General features: G+C 41.6%; 1 protein-coding gene and 1 pseudogene across 1 annotated transcript; both read left to right on the top strand.

The window, feature by feature from the left end:
- Nucleotides 1–8,051, top strand: LOC119857699 (alpha-1-antitrypsin-like). The gene is made up of 5 exons (XM_038406971.2): nt 1–206; nt 1,378–2,067; nt 2,593–2,863; nt 5,497–5,644; nt 7,535–8,051. Exons 2-5 carry the CDS (start codon nt 1,395–1,397, stop codon nt 7,736–7,738), a joined length of 1,296 nt encoding a protein of 431 aa, XP_038262899.1. The 5' UTR covers nt 1–206; nt 1,378–1,394; the 3' UTR covers nt 7,739–8,051.
- Nucleotides 8,052–17,559: 9,508 nt separating this feature from the next.
- LOC119857700 lies at nt 17,560–25,795 on the top strand (annotated as a pseudogene).
- The last annotated feature ends 425 nt before the right edge of the window (nt 25,796–26,220 follow it).

The following is a 26,220-nucleotide window of genomic DNA, read 5'->3' as shown; positions in this document are numbered from 1 at the left end:
GGTAGCTCGAATCTGCACTGCATGGGTGAAAGGTGGGCAAAATGTCCCAGAAAAACAAGCTTCATCATTGTTTGCTCTGCATCCTCTCTCGTAATTTTTATTTGATCTGATTAATGATTAATGGAGAACACTGCTATTCGGCAATAATTAATAGAGCAAGGAGCAGTCCAGATCAGATGGACCAGTAGGATCCTTTGCAATGTACTGTGAGTACTATCTTACTTTTTCCTTGGATCCCTTTGATTTCTGATTATCTGTATTATATGCACTTTAGTTTATGGAATTATTTAGTTTCCATGGGGGTGACTTTGTGACAGGTAAAGAGAACACCCTGTTCTGATTTTAAAAAACCCCAAAATGCACAAAACACTCAAGGAGCCACTATAAATTCCTCAAGGGGTGGAGGAGGGAGCTAGGACAAAGCAACTGCAATTTATATTTTAAATGAGGGAAAACTGTCAACGTTTTGACTAAAATGGCAGAAAAACATACTAGGAAGCCATGTAGATCTTTTACATGTGTCTCTGCAGAGAGATTATTGCCAGAGATCCATTAATGACCCCTCCATTGTATTTGCCTTTTAGGAAACTGTACCAAAAATAGGTTTCAGAGTAGCAGCCATGTTAGTCTGTATTTGCAAAAAGAAAAGGAGTACTAGTGGCACCTTAGAGACTAACAAATTTATTTGAGCATAAGCTTTCCTGAGCTACAGCTCACTTCATCGGATGTCATTGGCAGTAGAAACCCAAAGCATGAATTCTGTAGGGAACACTGCATCTTGTGTTTTATAGCATATTTTTATTGAATTAGCAGTTTATAATGACTTGGTAAACTGTGGAAGGCAAATATAGCAGCAACAGCAATCCTGAAGTGTAGATTATAAAAGTAAATTCTGTTTGTAATCCAATTTTTACTGGGAAAAGATGTTCTGAAAGTTTTCAGTCTTTTGCAAGTTTATATGAACCTTAATATGATCTAAGCTTTCTCATTTGAGAGAGCATGTGATCTCATAATAAATTTATCAGGAGGCATATATTTCTTCTGAGAGTTATTGGCATCTGAAATGTGAAATCTTGAAAGTGAGCCTTTTACATTTTTGAGAAAGGAATTTGTTTCTAGATCCATGCCCTGCTGTTATTAGTTCTGGCTCTTTGTGACAGATTAAAAAGGCCATATGCAAACATTTGTGTCTTGGAAAGGTGAGTTCTATGAACTGGCCTGGAATGTGATATCAGTGGGACAAATTCATCATAGTGTAGCTCCAGTGGATTCCACGACAGGTGTTAATCACTGAATAGTAAGCAACAGATCTCATAGTACACAGGAAAAAAGGAATACTTTTCTTAACTAAGTTCTGTAAATCTAAATATTTTACAGAATAAATCCAAAGGAAAATGAAGCCCACCCTCTCTGTGTGTTTGTTACTGACTGGACTTCAAGCAGTCAGTCATTGTCATCGTCAGCCTGATCACCGCAATGACTGGGATGGTCATAAAGATGCATCCACCAGGGAACACAATTGCCCTGTTGAAGAAGTTTATCCATGCGAAAGCAAGGCCTACTTCAAACTGGCCTCCAGCAATATTGACTTCGCATTTAGATTTTACAAGCAAGTTATATCAGAGGCAGCTGACAAAAATATTTTCTTCTCTCCCATAAGCATCTCTACTGCCTTTGCAATGCTGGCTCTTGGGGCTAAATCAGCTACTCTGAATCAGATTCACAAAGGACTCACCTTTGACCTGAACAAGACTCAGGAAAAGGAGATACATGAAGGCTTTTGCCATCTCATTTGTGCGCTAAACCATCCAGACAGGGAGATCCAGCTGAATATGGGAAATGCCCTTTTCCTAGGAGAGACACTGAAACCACTAAAAAAGTTTTTAGAAGATGTTAAAAACTTTTATAAATCGGAAGTTTTTTCTAGTGACTTTAACAATTCTACCAATGCTATGAAACAGATCAATAATTACATTGAGAAGAAAACCCATGGGAAAATTGTTGATTTAGTCCAGGATCTTGATCCACTCACTGTAATGATTCTTATTAACTACGTTTTCTTTAAAGGTAAGAGTTGTTATAACGTGGGCGTTTATTGCAACCATGAGCTTTGGAAGGTTGACTAAAATCTAGGACAATGAAATTGCAATTTATATTTTAAATGAAGGGACCCTGTCATCATTGCTGGGCCTGTTAGATGCTCTATCTGGGAAATACTCCAATCTGGAAAGTCATTCTATAAGATTGCAAATGTGTTTTTTTCCCCACTTAAGAGTGGAAAAAACTGATTTTGAAGCAAATACCTACAGTTCTATGCAATATATATTAATCTGATGGATATATACAGGCTCAGTTTAGATATGATGTTCATAACTCTATCAGTTAATAGTGGCCTTTAATCATCTAAGAGAATAGCACTAAAGCCAAGCTTCATAAAATCGAGAGGTGTATCAACTTATGAAACAAATTTGCTGTAAATAAAGGTGCAGGATCAGATCCTGTGGGCTTAGTGCACTTGAATTAGTCTGATTCATACTAATATTTCCTTTTTGCAGTATATTCAATTGCATTCTCTTTCTTTTTTGCCATAAGCTGATTGGGAAAAGCCCTTTAATTATTTTTACACAAAAGAAGAGGATTTTTTTGTGGATGGGAAAACCTCTGTTAAAGTTAATATGATGTACCGCAAGGGCAGTTACAAACATCACTATGATAAGGAGCTGTCTTGCTGGCTGGTGCAAATACCTTACAGCGGAAAGGCTGTCGCATTGTTTATTCTGCCTGATGAAGGAAAAATGAAGGAGGTGGAAAAAGCTCTCTTGAATAAAACTTTGTCTAAATGGAAAAAGGCCTTCAAAGAAAGGTAATCTTTTAGCTACAGATACATTAAGAAATGTTTTACTGCAACAAAGGAGGGCAACACAAATTATTAGGGTTGGAGCACATGACTTATGAGGAGAGGCTGAGGGAAATGGGATTATTTAGTCTGCAGAAGAGAAGAATGAGGGGGGATTTGATAGCTACTTTCAACTACCTGAAAGGGGGTTCCAAAGAGGATGGAGCTAGACTGTTCTCAGTGGTACCAGATGATAGAACAAGGACTAATGGTCTCAAGTTGCTGTGGGAGAGGTTTAGGCTGGATATTAGGAAAAAATTTTCACTAGGAGGGTGGTGAAGCACTGGAATATCCTTCCTTAGAGGTTTTTAAGGTCAGGCTTGACAAAGCCCTGGCTGGGATGATTTATTTGGGGATTGGTCCTGCTTTGAGCAGGGGGTTGGACTAGATGACCTCCTGAGGTCCCTTCCAACCCTAATATTCTATGATTCTATGTAATTAGGACAGAATCTCACATGAAAACAAACTATTAAGGGCAGATAGTTCAGCTGAAATCTGCACACAGAGGGCCCCTTAAAGAACAGGCCTCTCTTTCCTTTCATGAAAAGGGGCAGACGGGAAGGATGATTTAATGGATAGAACCTTGAACTATGACTCAGGAGACCTGCATTCAGTTCCTGACTCATCCACAGATTTCCTTGGGCAGGTCACTTTATCTGATGTTACCCCAGGTTCTCCATCTGTAAAATGAAGATAATACTTCCCTACCTCACAGGGGAACAGTGAAAATAACATTTATTCATTAATTGCGAGGCACTCAGTTAGTGTAGTGATGAGGGCCATACACAGTCTTTTGCTTCTGTGGCAGGATCAGGGTCTGCATGGGGACTAGATGAGTCCTCACCAGGTGAGAAGCAGAATACTATGCTCTCCCAATGATCCTGTGATGATTATATAGAAAACATACTAGAGCATGGGGGTTCTGTGATGGGCAGGATATGGAACCCTAGTCCAAACTTACCCTCTAGGGCAGTGGTTCTCAATTGTGGTCCACTGCTTGTTCAGGGAAAGCCCCTGGCGAGCAGGGCCAGTTTGTTTACCTCCACATCCACAGATTCGGCTGATCGCGGCTCCCACTGGCTGCAGTTCGCTGCTCCAGGCCAATGGGACTGCAGGAAGCAGCGCGGGCTGAGGGATGTGCTGGCTGCCCTTCCCACAGCCCCCATTGGCCTGGAGCAGCGAACCGCGGCCAGTGGGAGCCGCAATCGGCCGAACCTGTGGACACGGCAGGTAAACAAACCGGCCTGGCATGCCAGAGGCTTTCCCTGAACAAGCGGTGGACCACAGTTGAGAACCACTGTTCTAGGGGTATGTCTACACTGCAATAAAAACCCATGGCATGGAGTCTCACATCCCATGTCAGTGCTTAGGCTCATGGGACTCAAACAGAGCTGGAGTGTGGACTGTGACTGGACTGTGTGTGGACTGTGGCTGGAGTCCAGACTCTGAGACCCAACACCTTGCGGGGTCTCAGAGCTGACATACCAGCCCGAGGGTCTACATGGGCCAGCTGCAGCCATGCTGTGGATCTTTTATTGCAGGGTAGACATACACTTAGGTTCCTCCCGTGTGTTTTACTTGGGGGGGGAAAGGTGACCCAGGTCTAAGTTACACACACCAAGTTGTCATTCTTTGTACTGCAGAGGCAGTGTGGTCCAGTGGGAAGGCACTGAGCAGGGAGTCAGATGACTGGAGTTCTTTTCTTGGCTTTGCTACTCATCTGCTGTGCGATCATCTCTCTGTGCCCCAAAACAGGTCTACACTTAAAAATTACATCAACATAGCTTTGGTGCTGAGGGCTATGAAAAATCCACAAGGTGCTGTAGCTATGCCAACCTAACTCTCTGTGTAGACACAGCTAGGTCAATGGAAAAATCCTCCATCAACCTAGTTACCATCACTTGGTGCGGTGGAGTTCCTACAGTGATTGACAAAGTCCTTCTGTCTCTGTCGGCTAAGTCTAACTACTGGGTTATAGAGCCTTAGCTACAGTGCCACAGCTAGGCTGCTGTAGCACCCATAGTGTAGACATGGCCTCAGTTTCTCCATTTGTAAAATGGGGCTAATGATACTGATACTGAGAGACTTACCAATGAATTCCCTGATAGTGGGGAGTATCCATCTGGCACTGCCACCTTTGCCTCCACACCTTGCCACAGGTTTCCTTATGTCCCTGGACAGGGGACTTGTTGAGACTTGTATGTGGCATGGCCAGAATAATACTCCACTCTGACAATTGCCAGGTGGCAGATGGCCTATTGGAGCACCTTAACCTGCTGTCCTAATTTAGAATACTACCAAGGTTTCTCTGATCTACACTAGGCCCAGGCCATCATAAAATAGCTCCAGAATGAATGACCTAAAATGGAATCTTGCATAAAGTGGTATAGTTGAGAATATAGGCCTTTGTCAAGGAACTCTCTTCCATAGATACTCAGTCCTTACTCAAACACACTGTTCAAACCTGCTGATCAAATACAGCACGCAGACTCTTTAACAGTTTGAGAAGAAAATACAAGTGTCACCAACTTGACCCTATTCTGTAGTGGTCTCTGAATGAGACGATTTGCCAGAAATTTTCTGTATTTCTTTTTGAACAGAACAATATATCTGCACATTCCAAAATTTTCTATTTCTGGTACCTATGACATAAAAGAGATATTCCAGAAAATGGGTGTGATTGATGTGTTCACTGACCAAGCTGATCTGTCTGGAATCACTGAAAAGTCTGAACTAAAGGTTTCAAAAGTAAGTTTGTAAACGAAGATGGTAACAAATGGATTTGTCTATTCCTACAAATGTTACATTTATATTTTATAACATTGAAGGGTTTGATCCTGCTCTCATTGAACTCATTGGCAAAACTCCCTCTGACACCAGTGGGTACAAAGAAAAGGGGACAAAGAGAGTCTGTCTCTGCTAAAATTGAGAATTAACATGCTTAGAAGGGATTACACATATGTACAGAGGCTGGAGGACATCAGGAAAAGACAAGTACAAAATAAAATAATATTTTGGCCATTATATAGAATTATTAAAAGGTAACAAATTGGACTTGGCAAAATATTCTCTAACTCTCATTAGAGATAGGCTTGGAAGTAGTCCTACTCAGATACAAATTTATATCCACGGATGCAGATATCTGTGGATATAAATCTCTATCCGTGGAACCGCAGAGCTCTCCCAGGAACTGCAGCAATGAAAGGAGCAGAACGTGGGACTGCCGCTCCCAGGAGCCAGTGCCCTGCACTAGCAGCTCCTCCAGCGTGGCTGTACTGCCTGCAGCCTTGCCCCCATCTCTTCCACACAGCTGTCTGCATCTCCTGTCTGGGGGCAGGCATGCTGCTTGAACACAAGAGTGCTACCAGGGACAGCTGCTGGTGAGCCTGGTGCCCACCGCAGTGGGGTAGTACAGCACAAGCCGGCACAAGGCACTAGCTCCTGGGAGCGGCTGCCCCACATTCTGCTCCTTTCGCCGCTGCTGTTCCCGGGAGAGCCCTGCAGTTCTGTGGATACCAATTTATATCCATGCATATCTGCAGCCACAGATATCAATTTGGATCCGCACATGGCTCTACTTGGAAGGACTACATTTTTATCAATAAATGTCGATTTAACCATAGTCACACAAACCAATGAAAAAAATTTCCATCAATGATAATCTAAATTTACGGTAGGCAAAGCAAGAAAAAATGTTCCCTGAGAATGTATTAGAGAATGATTTAAGGATATTTACTTTGTATGTTTGGACATGTGATTTTGACAATTTGTGTTTCAATGGTTATAAAGGGATAACACTTTGAATCTCAACATTTACTGTCACTAAATAATTATTATCGGCCCCTCTCCCATAATTTCTTGCAACTGTGAAAATGTAAATGAATAAAAAGAAAAAAGCGTAGAAACCTGTAATTTTGCACAACTATGAAAACTGAAATAAATAAATATAGAAAAATGCTTAAATAAGCATTGATAATATCATCAAAATTATTTTTAAAAAATCTCGAATTCTGCCAACCATCAACATAGTGCCTCACCAACATCTTTGAATTCTTTGTTGGGGGGCTCAACACACATGTACACAAGGGTGATCCAGTGGGTATAGTGTGCTTTGACTTTCAGAAAGCCTTTAACAAGGCTTTCTGAAACATCACAAAAGGCTCTTTAGCAAAGTAAGCAGTCATGGGATACTGGTTAAAAGGAAAAAAAAAAGAGTAAGAATAAATCGTCAGTTTTCAGAATGGAGGGAGGTCCCAAGACTCTGTACTGGAACCAGTGATATCCAACATATTCATAAATGATCTGGAAAAAGGGGTAAACAGAAGTAGTTTTTCTGCCAGCATACTAACACCGCCTCAATGTTAGCTAAGCCAACAGAAGCACGTTTTTTTTTTTATTATCAGCTTAGCTACCTCTACACTGGCATTGCTATATCTGCTAGGAGGTGTGGGTTTTTCACATGTGCGGCCAACCTAGCTATTCCAGCAACACACTTGGCAGTGTAGACTTGGCCTTACCCTACCTGATTCTTAACAGTTGATTTTCTAAAGAACGGTGTTTTAAAAATAAACAAGTTTATCTCTTGCTATTATTCAGGGCTCAATAGCCAATGTAATGCTTTGCTTCATTTCCTTGCAGGTCATTCACAAGGCTGTATTGAATGTTCATGAGAACGGCACTGAGGCTGCAGGAGTCACTGTCGTGGAAATTTCATGGAGGTCTGGTCAAATTTCTACTCCTCCTCGAATTAAATTCAACAGACCCTTCTTGCTGATGATTTTTGATAGGCATACCCGCAGCATCCTCTTCTTGGGGAAAATCATAAATCCTAGTAGAAAATAAGTGATCAGCTGCTGATCATGTGTGTAGTGCTTCCACGTAGTGCTGGCAAAATTCAGGTGATTCAGCAAAGGACATGCACAGTGCTAGGGACTATATTTAGAGCATTATTAACATACATTCCTAAACCCACAAAACATGAATGTAGCATTTCCTTACCTATACACAGCTGATATTTCTTCCTTGCTGTGAACAATTTACATCATAACAAATCACCAATAATCTAAACAAGTCTGATTTCCTTTCCCCTGTTTTGTAAGTAGTCCTTACTGAAAGGCTCCTGTGCAGTCATAGATTCATAGATAGATTCATAGATACTAAGGTCAGAAGGGACCATTCTGATCATCTAGTCCGACCTCCTGCACAGCACAGGCCACAGAATCTCATTCACCCACTCCTATGAAAAACCTCACCTATGTCTGAGCTATTGAAGTCCTTAAATCATGGTTTAAAGACTTCAAGGAGCAGAGAAGCCTCCCTCAAGTCAACCATGCCCCATGCTACAGAGGAAGGCGAAAACCTCCAGGGCCTCTCCAATCTGCCCTGGAGGAAAATTCCTTCCCGACCCCAAATATGGCAATCAGCTAAACCCTGAGCATATGGGCAAGATTCACCAGCCAGATACTACAGAAAATTCTTTCCTGGGTAACTCAGATCCCATCCATCTAATATCCCATCTCAGGGGATTAGTCCTATTTACCCTGAATATTTAAAGATCAATTACTTACCAAAATTCCATTATCCCATCATACCATCTCCTCCATAAACTTATCAAGTAGAATCTTAAAACCAGATTGATCTTTTGCCCCCACTGCTTCCCTTGGAAGGCTATTCCAAAACTTCACTCCTCTGATGGTTAAAAACCTTCATCTGATTTCAAGTCTAAACTTCCTGGTGGCCAGTTTATACCCATTTGTTCTTGTGTCCACACTGGAGCTGAGCTTAAATAATTCCTCTCCCTCTCCTGTATTTATCCCTCTGATATATTTATAGAGAGCAATCTTTAAGATACAAAGGGTTTGGCTACAAAAACAATTAGCCCACCATGAGCTGGGGTGTGAACCTACCCTACACTAGCCTGCTGTGGACTTACTGTCAGTGTGCACCCTGCTGACATGCGTTAACAGTATGTTAATGTGCTTTGAGCTCGTTCCAAAGGGAGCTAGATCAGAATGCTCTAATGAAGTGTTGACACATGTGAGCAGGGTGTACGTGGACAGTTAGACCACAGCAAGGTAGGGCAGGATAGATTAGCAACCCCAGTTTGCCATAGTCTAATTGTTCGTGTAGACAAGACTAAAGTCTCTCAAATAAGTTGATCTTTCCTGTACTCCTTAATTTTTGGGGAAGGGGTACTAGTCTGTTTTATCAACGTGATTAACTGACTGGTGATGATTGTTCCCAGCATCCTGTTCTTTGATATTGCAAGGAATTCCTGGTCTGGTCTCTTCTACTGTGGGTCCAGGTGCTGGTCTGAAGTTGCAGATTCAGCTACTGGGTTAATTTTCTTTTGGGGTTTGTCTACACAGGGAAAAAGCCCGCAGTAGCTGGCGTATACCAGGTAATGCACACTAGGCACTCTGCACTAATTCCCTGTGTATAGACTCTTACTGTGGACCAAGATCAGGTCTACACTGCAGACCTATGTCATTTGTAACTACATTGCTCAGGGGTGTGAAAAATCCACACCCTTGAGTGACGTAGTTATACTGACCTAACTCCCTAAGTAGATAGCACTATGTTGGTGAAAGAGCTTCTCCTGTTGACATAGCAACCGCCTCTCGAGTAGGTGGATTAGCTACACCAACAGGAGAGCTTTGTCCTGTCAGCGTAGGAGCTTTTTCACTTAATTGCTACAGAAGCACAGCTGCGTTGATGCAGCATTTTAAGTGTAGACCTGCCCTAAACGTTCCTTTGTGGGCATTAGCTTAATGCCCTTTGGAAGTGTTCTAAGCTAAACTGCCTGAGGGCACTCAGTGCACTGGAGGCGTGTCATTCCACAGAGAGTTAGAGAGGAGAAGACCGTGCACTTTAATTCACACCCTAGCTTACTGTGCACTAACTTCCTCATATAGCCAAGCTCCTGGTCTACACAAAAAAGGGTTTATCGGTATAGTAGCTATTACCGGCATTTCCGCATATGCAAACCTCCACCCTCAGTGGAGACAACGTATACAGGAAAAAGAGGTGGGTTTTTTTTGGCCAGAATAACTTATACTACTTCTCCAAATGAAATAAGCTGTAAAAATTGCTGGTATAACTGCGTCCACACAAGGGATTTTTGTTGGTATGTTATTAAATCTTATAAAAATTCACACCCTTAAAGGATATTATTATACCGCCAAAAATTTCCACTATTGACCTGCCTTATTCTCTCCAACAGTTCTTGTTTTGCCTACCAACAGTTCATCTCTATTGTCACATATTCTAGCTATCTTGTTAGTCTTTCCTCTAAAACAGAGGAAGGTGGAGACAAATTATAACTCCACAACACCTGTTCTTGTGCAGCACACTGGGGCCATGGAACTTTCTTAGGGACTTCTAAACTACTTTTAAACTCACAGAATTAACACAGATGCACATACAAAATGCAGATACTGTCTGAGGAACTGCCTTTCCAAATTTTAACTGCATTATTGCTACTGTTACTGACTAAAGAAACATTGGGACCTGAAATTTTGAGTCTGGAACCTGTCTGAGTCTAATTTTTTTGCTTTTGTGGTTGTATTGGTTTTCAGTAACTTTCAATCAATTAATGCCATTTTAAGATATTAGCAACATTAAAATTTTCAGGGTCAAAGCCTCTTTGAAGTTCTCATTATTCTAAAGCAATAAAATACTACTATTATTAATGAACTGTAGAGTCTGCTGATAAGGTGAGTCTAGAAATTTTGTACAGCAAACAAGGATCAAACATCCTCACTGATAATTTTCTTTAAACTTTGAACAGATCAGTATGGACATAGATGAACACAATTTGTTGGGGAAGAGTCAACATGGCTTTTGTAAAGGGAAACCATGCCTCACCAATCTATTAAAATTCTCTGAGGGGGTCAGCAAACGTGGACATGGGTGATCCAGTAGGTATATTGGACATGAACTTTCAGAAAGTCTTTGACAAGGTCCCTCCCCAAAGGCTCTTAAGCAAAGTAAGTGGTCATGGAAGAAGAGGGAAGCCCCTCAGATGGATCAATAACTGGTTAAAAGACAGAAAACAAAGGGTAGGAATAAATGGACAGTTTTCACACTGGAGAAAGGTAAATAGTGGTGCCTCCCAGGCATCTGTTCTGGAACCTGTGCTGTTCAACATATTCATAAATGATCTGGAAAAAGGGGTAAACAGTGAGGTGGCAAAATTTGCAGATGATACAAAATTACTCATGTTAGTTAAGCCCAAAAGCACAACAACTGCTGTGGTGTGGGAGGCTTGTTCTCCAGTCCATCCCCCCACCACCTCTCCTCTGCACTGGGCCAGGATTAGGGTTGCTGCGCTGGGCCAGAGGTTACTGCTATGGGTGGTCAGTGCCCCCTCTGCCATTTAGTATGGTGCACCTATTGGATCAGGAGGCTACATCTACCCCTTCGGCTCAGGGTTGCCATGGTTTAGGGAGGGATTTGGGGAGGGGGTGTCCTCGCCACCTCTCATTGATGCGCCTGGGCAAGTTCATCTTAACCTGCTGCTCCCTGATCTGTCCTCTGACTGTAATAGTTGGCTTACTTCCTTGCAGCCCCTTCACAAGACCCTGCTGAATGCTCATGAGAATCGCACTAAGGCTGCAGCAGCCACTGCTATGGAAATAACATTAGAGCAGAGGTGAAAGTAAGTCGGTACGCCGTGGTTTGGTGTACTGGTCAGATCCAGTGTGCCGTACCAGGACTGGCTTTCCCAGAAGGCAATTTAAAGACTTGGGGTAGTGGTGGCGGAGCTCTGGCAGGGATTTAAAGGGCCCCGGAGCTCCAGCCGCTGCTACTGCCGCGGGGCCCTTTAAATCCCTGCCAGAGCCCTGCTGTCGAAGCCCTGGGGTAGCGGCAGTGGGGCTTCATCAGGCATTTAAAGGGTCGGGGCGGTAGTGGTGGCTGGAGCCCCGGGGCCCTTTAAATCCCCGCCAGAGCCCCGCCACCACTACCCCAGAGCTCGGGCAGCAGGGCTCAGGCGGGGATTTAAAGGGCTCGGGGCTCCAGCAGCTGCTATCATAGCAGAGCCCCAGGCCCTTTAAAGCTCTGCCAGAGCCCAGAGCCTCGGGGTAGCATTGGCAGCCGGGAGCCCCTAGGGCTTCTCAGTGATTTAAAGGGCCCGGGGCTCCGCTGCAGTAGCAGCTGGAGCCCCAGGCCCTTTAAATCGCCCCTGAGCCCCGGGGCTCCCAGCCACCTCTGCAGCTGGTAGCTCGGGGGTGATATAAAAGGCCCCAGGCTCCCAGCTGCCACTACCGCAGCGGAGCCCTGGCCCTTTAACTCAAGATTTAAAGGGCCCGGGGATTTAAGACCCTGCCTCTTCCGGTTGAGGCCACGCCCCCTGCTCAGGACTCCGGCGTACCGGTAAGTCCTCTAACTTACTTTCACCCCTGCATTAGAGGCTCACCTCCTGCCATTAAATTCAACAGACCTGGCCTGATGATTGTTGATCAAACCACCCACAGCCTTCTCCTTATGGGGAAAATCATGAACCCTGCTGAAAAACAATAATGTATCCATTGTTATACATGTTGCAGTGCTTCTACTAAGTGGTGTGTGAATTCCCATGATTCTGTGCATGTTCAGACCACTAGATACTAGTAATTATAACTGAACTGTAATTAACATGTCATCCTGAACAAATACAATATGAGTATGGCAATTTTTACCCCACAAACAGTTTGATATTTCTTCCCCTGTCAAAAAACAAATTAGAACAAGGAATCTGTAATTCCTGCTCCAAAAATCTTTGTTGGCTTAGAAATTAGACTCGTGTCATGAAAAACTCAATTACCCAATCTCTGATAACCAAGGAAAAGGCCTGGTAAGGAAATGGTATTTGACATACGGTGCACATTATCAAAATAACCAGTCCTACTACCAGAGTCCTGGCCTGCACAAGAAAATCCCTTCCACTTTCAATACAGAAATAAACAAAGTGCACCCCATGTCCTATAACTCACTCTCTAATACAGCTTTACCATGTGATTATTAACAATATTGTTTTCCCACAGGGGGTATTTTTATTATCTATGTCAATGAGGAAATGGTGAGGTTAGCAATAAGGAGGTGGGATTATTAGGTTTATGTACTTTTTTGGCAACCATTCAGCAAATAATCTTGTGTAATTCAGTATACAAGGTAGCATCTCACTCATACTCTTATCACACTCAAGGTTAAGAGCTGGTTAAAAATCCATTTCCTTAAAAAGCAAAATGTTTTGCATAAATATATGGAGTTTGGCATTTTCATCAAGATTTCTCAGGTTCAGCATGGAATTTCTAGTCACAGTATGATGAGAGCAGCACATCCCAACCTAGACCAGTGACTAGGGTACTTGCCTGGAATATAGGAGAGCCAAGTTTAAGTTCCTGTTCCAATCCATCTGTGGTAAGTACCCTGAGCTGGTGACTATTCTAGGGTGTTTGCTTTTTGTGAAATTTTTTGAAACGTCTAATTTTTGCTCTGCATGGGAATGAAAACAAATGTAAAAACCTCAACATTTTTTTTTAAACACAGAATTATTGTTTTCTAGCCAGCCCTACTCATGGGGCATTTCCTTATGCATTCCTGTATAGCTAAAACACTCTGGCAAGTTTTGAATTGTCCATAAGGTAACCTGTGAGGATATTTAACTAACATATATGAGAGGCACATGCAAAGAAATCAGCCCAGGGTTGGCGGGTCTATGGTGGCTTCAATTCACCCTTGTACCCTCACAATTCTGGGTTATTCAAGTGGTGGAACTACCTCCAACGTACAGCCCTGGTGGCCTATCTAAGTCACAGCACCCTAACCCCAGGCTGCCTGGAATCTCTACACTGCTGAGGTCTCACCCCAACAGACTCCTCCAAACCTCAGCCCAGGCCTTGGCAATGCCCTCTATATGAGGCTTGAGAGGGAGTTCTTAGAAGGCAACTTTAAGGCTGTTTTCTGGTATGCCTGTACCAGAAGAATTCATCCCCATCCGGAAACAGGAGTTTAGAGCTCTGTTAAGACATTCTGGCCCTTTTACCTAGTTTAAGGGGGTTGGAGCAATGCTGAGGATCTCATCCATTAAATGTTAATCTCACTGATGCCCTGAAGTGGCAGGAATAGAGCTATTTTATCTCTTCCTCTTGCCAGCAGCACTTTGTAATTAGACAGACACATACACATTCCAAAGAGATATGCAGTGTAAATTAGTCAAACTTCCTGTGCTGTCATTCATACAGCAGAGAGTATGGTTTTACCCTTGTGCATTAGTATAAATACAAAATATGTTTGTCAACATTAACACCCATTGGAAGACACCTAATGAAAAGGTACAAAGGAGAGACTAGTAAAGAAACATACCAATATGTCATTGTAGGGAAAGAAAGAAGTGAAACTGTAGAATAGCCAGTAGTCTGGTGGTTAAAGCCTAGGAGGTGAAAGAGTAGGGATCAAATCCCTTCTTCAAACCCAGCAGATCAGGGAGTTGAGTATAGGTTTCCTCTATCCCATGTGGGTGCACTGAGCTACTAGCTTATTGTTGTAAATCTAGTCCTAAGTGACTTACAAGTACAATGCCTAAAAACCCCATCCATAATCTATAACAACCAGAGTCATCATTTGAAACATAGGCCTGATCCTGCAAACTCTTCTCATTAAAGCCAGATAAGAGCTGGCCTAATGTAGTTTTATTGAATTATAGTTGTTATTGTTCCAATGTGTTTGCTCTTGTTAATCATATGGGGGATTTCACTAATGAGTAAGGAGATGGTTGTTTTTCTAAAAATTGAAGAGGTCCAATGTTAGAGAGCTGGTGTAAAGGAAATCAGTAATTCCAGTTCTACTCATATTAATAAAAGATCGATTCTTACAGCTAACATGAGCAAGGATTCATGAAGGACATGCTTGCTGAGGATATTAGAAAACTGACCAATCCACTAGAGTGGAAAAATTTGGCAGAGGAAGAGTCCATGTGAAACCTCAACAGGTTCAGAGGGTGGTGTCTCTTTTCTGCATCCTCCTTTCAGGTGCAGATTCATGTGAGAGAAGTGAAGGATGTGGCATGTGGTCCCAGTGTAAGATTGGGGATTCTCAGGAAAGTCTGTCTTCAGCCATGTAAGTCTCCAATCAGCCATACAGAAAAGTCCCTTGGTCCAGATTCCAGAAAGAGTGGCTGACACCTGTGCTGTCTTTGGCTCCCCCACTACAGCTGTATACTCTGACCCCTGCTGGTTTAAACACAGTAATGAGCTTCATAGCTTTTGTGCTTTGGAAGTGCATCCTGGGATACTCACCTCCAAAGTGTGTTTGCACAGGGAGGCTTACAGGCACATAGAAATATCATAGCCACAACTACCCTCTAGCTGGACTGCACGACCCTTGGCTTTAGTCTGCTCTATGTGCATAGATGGTGGGCCCATGAACCTAGATGTCCATGAAAACTAGCTTCATCAGCATTTGGTCTGACCTCATTGATAATTTTACTTTGACCTATGTAATATTTAATAAGAGGGCAAGGTGCTTAATGCTGTTCAGCAGTATAAATAATGGAGCAAAGAGCAGTGCAGATCAGATAGACACAGCTGGATCCTTCTGAATATACTGCGAGTACTGTGTTAATTTTTCCTTAAAGACACTGTGTTCATGTTATAAGGAGTTTAGTTTATAGGATCATTTAATTCTCCTGTGGGTGATTCTGTAATGGCCAAAGAGAACAATCTGCTTTGTAGCATTGCTTGTCTTATGCAGTCACTCAGGGGAAGAGCAGAAATTGGTACCCTTGTGAGGTTGTGCTTTGACTAAAAGTCAAACACTATTTAATGGCAAACGTTGAAGAATAGTTCAATGCAGTCCCTAAAGTGTGGCTATATTCTGAATAGTGACTGTAAAAAGACATTGTAGGGCCGCATGTTTAGCAGGGCACTGGCTCCAGATCAAATGTGCTCAGTTTACAAGGAATGGTTTTTTTCCTAGTAAACTGCTAGCCCTGTAAAGTCATACAGGCTGGAGAGTCAGGCTGAGCCTGGTCCCTGCTAGGGCTCTCTGTCATGCAAGCCACACCAGATTGGGGAGGAAGGTTTGGGAAGGATCTTGCTGCACAGATAAAGTATGTTCTGAAGCCCAAGGAGGGACACAGCTGTGAGTTACTCTCCTTGTACATCTTGGAGTTCCAGTAGCCACAGGGTCTGATAACTGGTCAGGGTATTGAGGTGGGAAGGGGTAACTGCTTCAACAGGTACTGTAACTGCTGAGCTGTGAGAGTGGCCCTGGAGTTACTCTGCCCCCTGTCCAGGAGGATTCCTTCACCATTCTTTCCACAGAGCTCCCCAGTCCTAGTTACCAGTTTGTGTGCTTCCATGGTAGATATAGCCCTATAGATTAAGGCAGGTGGATAGGCCTTTGCAACTAATGCCTGTGAATTTTAGAACTCAGGCCTTTTTTCACCCTTGAAAGAAACCTAGAAGTTGTGGGCTTGTTTCCAAAAACATTTCAAAGAGTCTGTGTGAGACTGCTGCGTTTGCCCACAGTTACTGTGCTTTGGTTTGCAGAGAAAAACATTGAGAATTCATGTCAGTTTTCCTTTTTTTTTTTCTGACTGAAACAGGGAGGCAAATGAGGAAAAAAAAATTTTGTTTCAATGTTTTCTAAGCAAAACATTTAGATTTTTCAGTTCACAACAGCTTTGTTTCAAAATGTACTTTAATTTTATTATTAAAATATTTAAAATGCTCAAAATCAGACAAGAACATCTTGACCGGGAGCCATTTTTTACAATTTTGACTTGCTGAAAATTTTTAAAAAAAAATTGTTTTTGGTTTGAATTACCAGTGAAGCACACAAAAAAAAAAAAACCCCAAAAAAGCCAAAAACAAAATCTGTTGTTTATGCAGATCCAGTTGCTGGGGTCATGGATCTCCACTATTCCAATGTGACACTTGTATGAGAGAGTAGCAGCTGGGCTACTCTAACCCATATGTGGGCCAAGTTGGTTCTGATTCAGAGAGCTGTAACTAGCTCCCCATGACTGTTTGCTTCATATGTCACAAGTGGGGCTCAGGAGTAGGGGAGAACTGAGCCCAGTATGGCTTTGATTGTTACTGAATCATTAGAAAAGGTTTTGATATAGCTGTGCTATTATAGAATCATTAGAAAAGGTTTTGATATAGCTGTGCTATTATAGAAAGAAAACATCATTTGATATGCACCTTTTTACAAACCTATTAATACTAACAAACATGATGGTTCTTAAAGACAAGGGTGGGTGAACTGTTTCAGAGGAAATAAACTGTTCCAGACAGTCCCTCTCTGTCCACTCTATTCAGATTTAAAAAAGTCATGCCTACCTCACTTGTACCCTTTCTCTGACTTCAAAGATGGACATAGCTGTCTCACATCTGACTGTCTAATAAGGCCAATCCCCTTTCCTTTTCATAAGCCTCCAGTTTCTTGAAGGCTTACTGACTTGAAGGGAGGTGGGGAGAAATATCTGAGAATTGCAAGAAAACCAAGGGGAAGGAGCCTCTCTAAATGCATCAGTAATAGCAGAGTGGGACAACAGGAAAAAGTAATATCTGGAAAATAATCAATAGATCTAATTTTACATGGAAAGAGAAGAACAATTTCATTACACTAGTCCATAGATATAATGACTTTCATTCTTTCTTCATAGAGTTGTTCCAAAGGAAAATGAAGCCAACCCTCTATCTGAGTTTGTTACTTGTTGGACTTCTTGCTGTTGTCCATTGTCATGATGACCCTGACCACCATGATGACACAAAGCCCCAGGAACATCATCCCAGTGTTGAAGGAAACCTTAAAAACAAACCACCGGCTTGTTCCAAAATAGCTCCCAGCAATGCTGACTTTGCATTTAGATTCTACAAGCAGGTTACATCAGATTCAGTTGAGAAGAATATTTTCTTCTCTTTCTTCTCTCCTTTGAGCATCTCCGCTGCTTTAGCCATGGTCGCTCTAGGTGCTAAATCAACCACACTGACTCAGATTCTGGAAGGACTCGCCTTTAACCTGACAGAGATTGAGGAGAAGGAGATACATGAAGGTTTTCATGATCTCGTTCACTTGCTAAACCGTCCTGACAGTGAGGTCCAGCTGAATCTGGGAAATGCCCTTTTTGTTGAAGCTGATACTGCTACAGAAGTTTTTGGATGACATCAAAAGCTTATATGATGTAGAAGCTTTTCCAAGTAATTTCCAGAATTCTCCAGAGGCTGAGAAACAGATCAATGATCATATAGAGAAGAAAACCCATGGGAAAATTGCCAACTTAGTCCAGGGTCTTGATCCACTCATTCTAATGGTTCTTGTCAACTATGTTTACTCTAAAGGCGAGACATGTTATACCAATGACTACTTATTGCCAATATAAACTTTCAGTGTCTGATTTGTAATCTGAAACAAAACACAAAAATCCCCAATCATTTTTAAATGTATTCAACAGATTGTTAGGCCTATGAGATCAACTGCACTGAAAATAATTATGTCTGGAAAGCTTTTCCAGGAGGATTATATGAAAAAATGTCAAAACTTGGTATCTGAAATTAGGTCCCTTAAGTCATAATTAGGCATCTAAATGTAAGTGGTGACATTATTAGAACTACTAGACTTTCTTTGAGGTCAATGGGGACTACAGTGCTCAGGATATCTGAAGACCAGGTCAGTTGTGACTGGCTTTATGTATTCATGTTTGAAAAATTTGTTCTGCCATTTATTTCATGATTCAATATGAAATATGCAGAAAAATTAAGCGGCTAAGTCTCTTCATGAATTGTTGTAATCAGATGCACATTTTCATTCTGGTAGGAGATGGTGGCCTATCAGATTATGGTGACTTCTCGTGCTGTTATATAAAGAGAGAAAACAGCACCTATCCAGTCTTTGCAAAAAGAGTCGTGACATTTTCTTTAAAATCTTGCAGTATCTGGAATCCAAATTGAATGTGTATTTGGTAAACAACTTTACATAGTGATTTGTCAGATATGTTGAGCAAATGTACACAGAACACATGAAAAGGTGATTTTAAGGCCTGGAAATCAACCTGTTGAAATGAAATGATATTCAGCAGAACAGTAACTAGCTCCTAAATCTTATTAAAGTTGTGGGAAAAAAACAACCCTGGTATTTTAGTTAATCCTATCAAGGGTGGGGTGACACTGTTCTCAATATAGCAACGATTGAGTCATGATGATTTAAAAGTAAATTAGAAAACGGCGTAACCATTATCTTCTATGCAAGACCAGACTTGAGTGGGTGTCTCAGGCATTGCCCTAGTAATGTGTAGTGGAGGGAAAGGATGGTGCTAAGGCTAAAACATGAGTTCTGATTCCACCTCTGTCACAGACTCGCTGTGCCACCTTGGGCATGTCACATAAGCTCTCTGTACTTTGGTTTCTCCATCTGTACTGTGAAGATAGTAATACCTCCTTTGCAGGGGTATTCTGAAGCTTAGTTCCTTAATATTTTTATAGCTCTTTCAGAGCCTTTGAGCTATAGAAATACAAATAATTTTGTCTTAAATTTGTGAGATTTAGTCCAAAAATACTTGTTCTAGAAATCACAAGAGAAATCATGTTAACAGCTGCTCTATTTATGGAGACACAAGCCACCAAAGGGAAAATATTCTCCCTTTTTCCTCTTCAAGAACCTAAATAATGATGCATTGCAACACCTAAATTCCCCTTGTGAATCTAGCTCTAAAAGTTTAAAATTCATAGGAAAAACTTAATTCATTAATTACCTGTAAATTGTCAGAAAGCAGCCTCATGTGAAACTACCTCAAAAATACATCTTAAAAGAAAATAACAGGATTACTTAATTTCATTTCATGGTTTTCTTCAGGACTTTTAACAGCCCCCACAAAGTCTCAATACATTAGAGGTGCCCATTATACCATTGAAAGAGTCTTACTAACATGATGGGAAACAAAAATCCCCTTAGGAAAATTGGCTTTGAGAAACCTTGAATCTATAAATATAGATTCATTATACTTGATTTAGTGTGGTTTATAATAATAAATCCTCTTTCACACTTTCAATTGCATTCTTTCACAGCCTACCGGAAAAATCCTTTCAGTGATTCGCTCACCCATAAAGCAGACTTTTTTGTGGATGGGAAAACATCAGTTAAAGTAAATATGATGATCCGACATGGATATAATAACAGTCACTATGATAAGGAGTTGTCTTGTCAGCTGATGGAAATACTTTATAATGGAAATGCTACAACATTATTTATCAGCATGATAAAGAAAAAATGAAGCAAGCAGAGGATGCTCTGTTGAAAGAAACTGTGTTTAAATGCGTAAAATCACTTAAAAAAAAAAAAGGAGTATTTGTGGCACCTTAGAGACTAACAAATTTATTTGAGCATAAGCTTTCATGAGCTACAGCTCACTTTTGCATCCGATAAAGTGAGCTGTAGCTCACGAAATTTGTGAGTCTCTAAGGTGCCACAAGTACTCCTTTTCTTATTTTCTGCTTGGATATTTTACTGTAGATATAGTATAGAATCCAAATTGTAGACAAAATTAAACTGGGTGCCACAGGTCCTTGGGTATCACTATATTGACTCATTGGAGGTTTCAGTGATGCAATGGCCATAAAGAACTAAACAAAAATAAAGCTGTGATGCTTTTTACTTTCAACAAATAGGAGCTGCAGTAGAAATCAGGATGGTCTTGTGGTTAAGGGACAGGACTGAGAGTCAGGAGATCTAGGGGCTATTCCCATTTCTGCCAGAGACTTTCTACTTATTCTTGAGCCCTTATCTTTACACTGCCACAGTTACGCCATCCTTAAAAAGGTGGAGGATGACATTTAGCTGCCATTGTAAGACTTAACTCACTGATATTAACTCACTGATCTCACATCAATTTTACACTGGTGTCACTCCCCTAACTTCAGTGAGTTATTCCTGATTCTCACTGATGTAAGTGAGAGAATCAGGGCCAGGGAATGTTGATATAATGTCTGCCTAGAATTCAGCAGGCTATTCCACACAAAGACTTGATCTGGAAAAATGTACACTAATTCAGCAGGAAAAAATAATCCAAGATACAGGTGTTCAAAGGGAGGGAGGTAGCTGGAAATCAGTATTGCTGAAGACAATGTAGGTGAGAGCAGAAAGAAATGAGAAATAAATTTGCAATGTGAGGTGACAGCAAAAGTAAACCAATGTAATATCATGCTGCATATGCAGAGATTCCAGATACTACAGAGCACTGCTGAGATTGCATGTACAGTGGAACATAATTCAGTGCTGGGCACCTTAATACCAGAAATATGTCAATGAGTCTTGGGAAATCAGAGAAGTCAGAAAAAATAAACAGTGATTGGAGAGAAGACTTTTAAGAGGAAATGCATAAATATGCACAATGCAGGCAAATGACGACTAAGACTGATATATGTATATGACATACGTTCATGGTATATGATAGCATTGTAAATGACAGCATTGTAAATACCCATGGGAATTTATTGGGCCAGATACAAATTCTAATTGTTCACCATTTATCATGAGGCTGGAGTTGACATTTTACTTACACACCCCAAATTTCATTGCTCTGGGCATGCAGAGAAATAGCAAACATCAAGCAGAGACAGGAATTGCTTAGTGACACAGGATCTGGTCCAGCATCATTAAAATCAATGGGATTTCTGCTGTTGATTCAGTGCCTGCAGCAGCAAGTAGTAGGAGTGGTAAGCAAAGGAAAATAATTAGGCATGAAATCAAGCAAAGGAAAATGTAATCCAAATATCATGAAACATTACTTAACAAAGGGGCCCGTGGAAGGGTCTCCCTAAGGCAGTGTTTTCCAAGCTTGGGACACCGCTTGTTCAGGGAAAGCCCGTGGAGGGCCGGGCCGGTTTGTTTACTTGCCACGTCCGCAGGTTCAGCCGATCGCGGCTCCCACTGGCTGCGGTTCGCCGCTGCAGACCAATGGGGACTGCAGGAAGCAGCGCGGGCTGAGGGACATACCGGCCGCCACTTCCCACAGCTGCCATTGGCCTGCAGCGGCGAATCGTGGCCAGTGGGAGCCGCGATTGGCTGAACCTGCAGATGCGGCAGGTAAACAAACTGGCCCAGCTCACTAGCGGCTTTCCCTGAACAAGCGGTGTCCCAAGTTTGGGAAACACTGCCCTAAGGACATGACAGAATTTAAAAAAAGAATTAGAACTGGACAGGATAAAGAACTCAAAATGTATATTGTAAGGCAGAAACCTGCATTGTCAGGAAGCAGGGCAGGGGGAATAGAAAAGATGGCCAAAATGGGTGTTTTCCATCTCCAACTTCTTTGGTTTCTTGCCATGAACAGTAATAGTCTGTTGAATAAAGATATTGATGCAGCCTTATGGAACGGATGTTTTGGAAAGGAAGAAGTTTCTCAAGCGTTCCTCACTGCCCAGAAGAATGAAGAGAGGGATTATAAGAAGCCTCATCTCTTCAATAGATTCACGATCCTCGTGTACTATTCCAAAGAGGGAAAACCAGAGATTAGTATCAGGCTGTGTAACAGGATTAGATGCTGAGCCGATAGGAAGGGGGCAGATGGTTAGAACATCCCCCCTCTGCCCCACTGGGTTGTAGAATAGCTGCAGAGCTGCTCCATAAAAATACCTTTCAGACTCATGCTCAGTAAGCTCTTGGGTGCCCCCCCCCCAAGGGTGAGAAATAGGAGAATCCATGCAGTGGCAAGTCCTTCCATCCCAGATGCTGAACCTCAGGAGGAATCCAATCCTCTGTGTACTGCTGTAAAAGTAATTTGCACTGAGCAGGGTTGCTTAGTATTGCTTAGTATAGAGGTACCGCATCCCGACATGGCCAATTCAGCCTCATGCTTCACAGAAAAATGGTGTCAGTTGTGTTGACAAGGGTTTCTCTACAGCCAGAGTGCTAGGGACTGGATTTGCTCCCAAAAGAATGCAAAATTCCCAGTGGACTTCTTGGGCATTCCCAAGAATTATTTCAGGCATCGCTATCTAGCAGGGCTCCACAGGGTTATCTGAATGCAATATTTTATCATTATCTTATATTGCCTTCAACAGAAGAATAGAACTGTACATTCCAAAATTTTCTATTTTGGGCTCCTATGACATCAAAGAGATATTCAAGAGATTGGGTGTGATTGATGTATTTGAGGACCATGCTGATCTGTCTGGAATCACTGAGAATCCCAAGCTGAAGGTTTCAAAAGTAAGTTTGTAAACAGAGGTGGTGTAAATGGATTTGTCCGCACCTAAATCATCCTCATCCTGGGCAGTGTCTAAGCTATGTTCAGTACAGCTTAGCATATGGTCATCATTACCCTCATGCTATTTTTAAATACTCATAACTATGGAGCTGGTAGATAGGTCATAAATATGGATACAATTTTGTCACAGTAAAATTATGCATCATTCACAGCACAGTCATGGTAAAAAATAGATAATTTTGCACAATGGTCAGAGCAACAGCGTGGACCCTGCTGATGCACAACAACAGTTGTTAATTCAACTTTGAAATGGGATGAGGTCAAAGCAAACTAGCAAACTGTTAACCCAAAGCAGTTGGTCAAAGTGAATTAACCACCTGTTTGTGTGGACCCTGCTGCTGGGCATTGACAGTTGGCTAAATTACTTTTGTCAGCGACTGTAACATTAAGAGTTCATTAGTTCACTTTTATCTATTCCCATTTCAAAGAGGACTAGATCAAACTGAATTAATAAACTGTAATGCTTGGCAGCAGGGTCCATATAAATGTAAAAATTCAAGGGACCACAAAAGGTCATCACTGTCCTGGAAAAGTTGAAATAAAATGGCAAAACTCAGATTCCTTGACAGTGGTGACCAGAATGACATAATCACGTTCTTAGTCATAAAATAGAGCAGCCTGATGGTTGTTCAAACTAAGGCTGTCTATTGAGAGGCCCCCATGGGCCCTTCAAATATCAAGAGCTCACTGGGCATAGAGGAACCTTAGCCATGCCACTTATCCCCCAGACTTGCGCCTTCTGAGACAGGCTGGGAAGACTATCCTGAGATTCCTCTATGCAAGTGGAATCATCCATCAGCTGGTTATGTCATCATCAGTTGCTGATGATTTGGCCCATTGTTTTAAAATGTGTATAACTATAAATGACCTAATCCTGCTCCCGTAGAGGTCACTGGCAAGACTCCCAGTGCCATTCATGTAGGCAGGAGTGGACCTTAGAAAAGCTGTCTTTCCTAGAAAGAAGCAATAACTTGCTCATCACAGATAACGTTTGCTCATTACATCTAACACTGTAAATTTTTAATATTTCCAGACTCTATGAAGACATGAGTGCACACAGAAGAAGAGTTTAACCATTACTGACAACTAAAATATAATATCCCACAATAATTTTCAATTTAAACCAACATTGGCAAAGAATATACTTTAGGTCACATTAGACACAATACAGAGAGTTCCAAATACAGAACTTTTTACAAAGAAATCAATCACTATTTGAACTTAGACATATGAATTGATACCTGGAGCTCAGCTAGCTGGTTTCTTTCCCTCCGAGGTCATCATTCCTCTTGAATTTGATCCAATTTTCTGCTGTAAACTAATTCTTCACTAGACATTTATTTCAGATTCTGAGAGACTATTCTGTGGTTAGGAGTAGTGAATAGGAGAGTCTCTTTGTAGTGATTTGAATCTTCCAGCTGAGTCTTTTAATATTGATGCACCTAACCCTGCAGTACTTACTTACACAGACAAAACTCCTAATGAACTCATTGGGAATGCTGTCTGTATTTCTTCCATTGTGCTCCATCAGTCCTGCTCTTATTGGGCTCATGTCTTTACAGCTGATTTTTCAAAGAGCTCTGGTTTAAAAGTGAGCATGTTCATTTTCAGCCAGTGCCTACTGTTCTGTGCTTAGACTGTAATGTTTGTTTTGTTTCCTTGCAGGCTGTTCACAAGGCCCTTGTCAAGGTTCCTTCCCCACTCTGAACTCTAGGGTACAGATGTGGGGACCTCCATGAAAACCTCCTAAGCTTACTTTTACGAGCTCAGGTTAAAACTTCCCCAAGGTACAAACTATTTTACCTTTTGCCCTCGGACTTTTGCTGCCACCACCAAACGTCTAACCGGGTTTATTATTGGGAAAGAGTCATTTGGAAATGTCTTTCCCCCCAAAATCCTCACTAGAACCTTGCACCCCCCTTCCTGGGGAAGGTTTGATAAAAATCCTCACCAATTTGCATAGACCCAAACCCTTGGATCTTAAGAACAATGAAAAAAACATTCAGTTTCTTACAAAAAGAATTTTAATAGAAGAAAAAGTAAAAAGAATCATCTCTGTAAAATCAGGATGGTGAATACCTTACAGGGTAATTAGATTCAAAACATAGAGAATCCCTCTAAGTTAAGTTACAAAAAGACACAGACAGGAATATCCATTCCATTCAGCACAGCTTATTTTCTCAGCCATTTAAAGAAATCATAATCTAATGCATATCTAGCTAGATTACTTACTAAGTTTTAAGATTCCATTCCTGTTCTGTCCCCAGTAAAAGCATCACACAGACAGACCCAGACCCTTTGTTTCTCCCCCCTCCAGCTTTGAACGTATCTCGTCTCCTCATTGGTCATTTTGGTCAGGTGCCAGCAAGGTTATCCTAGCTTCTTAACCTTTACAGGTGAAAGGGGTTTTCCTCTGGCTAGGAGGGATTTTAAAGGTGTTTACCCTTCCCTTTATATTTATGGCAGCCCTGATGAATGTTCATGAGAACAGCACTGAAGCAGCAGCAGCAGTCACTGTCATAGAAATGGTTCCTTCATCTCTTCCTCCGGTCATTCAATTCATCAGGCCCTTCCTGATGATGATTATTGATCGAAGCACCAATAGCTTGCTCTTCCTGGGGAAAATTGTAAATCCTACTGAAAAATAATCTGTCACTGCTGTACATGTCATACCCCTTGTATTTACTGCTGGTAAATTCTGATGTGCTCATGTACATCAGCTGACACTAGTAACTATATAGAAATGTTGATTAACATATATTTCCAAATAAATAAAGCAGGAATGTGATAACTCCTTACCTACAAACAGCCTCGTATCTCTTCATCCACTAGAAAGTGCTCTGTGCAAAGAGTTACACTGTTACCCACCCCAAAGTCTTTTGTTGGTTTAGGATTAAGTGTTTTTTTTTTAAAGTGCTAAGCCCACCCACATCCTGGAAAAACAAGGTAAATGTCCAGTTGAGGGATCCATATTTTTATACTTTATACAAATTAATTCCATAGACCACCTGTGGTTTGACTCTAAGCAGGAGAGCTAAGAACATAATTCATTCTGACTGTAGCGAAGCAAGAC

The sequence above is a fragment of the Dermochelys coriacea genome, chromosome 6, assembly GCF_009764565.3.
Source record: "Dermochelys coriacea isolate rDerCor1 chromosome 6, rDerCor1.pri.v4, whole genome shotgun sequence".
Taxonomy (NCBI): Eukaryota; Metazoa; Chordata; order Testudines; family Dermochelyidae; genus Dermochelys; species Dermochelys coriacea.
Note: the sequence above shows the minus strand (reverse complement) of the source record. Positions and strands in the feature narration are given on the sequence as shown.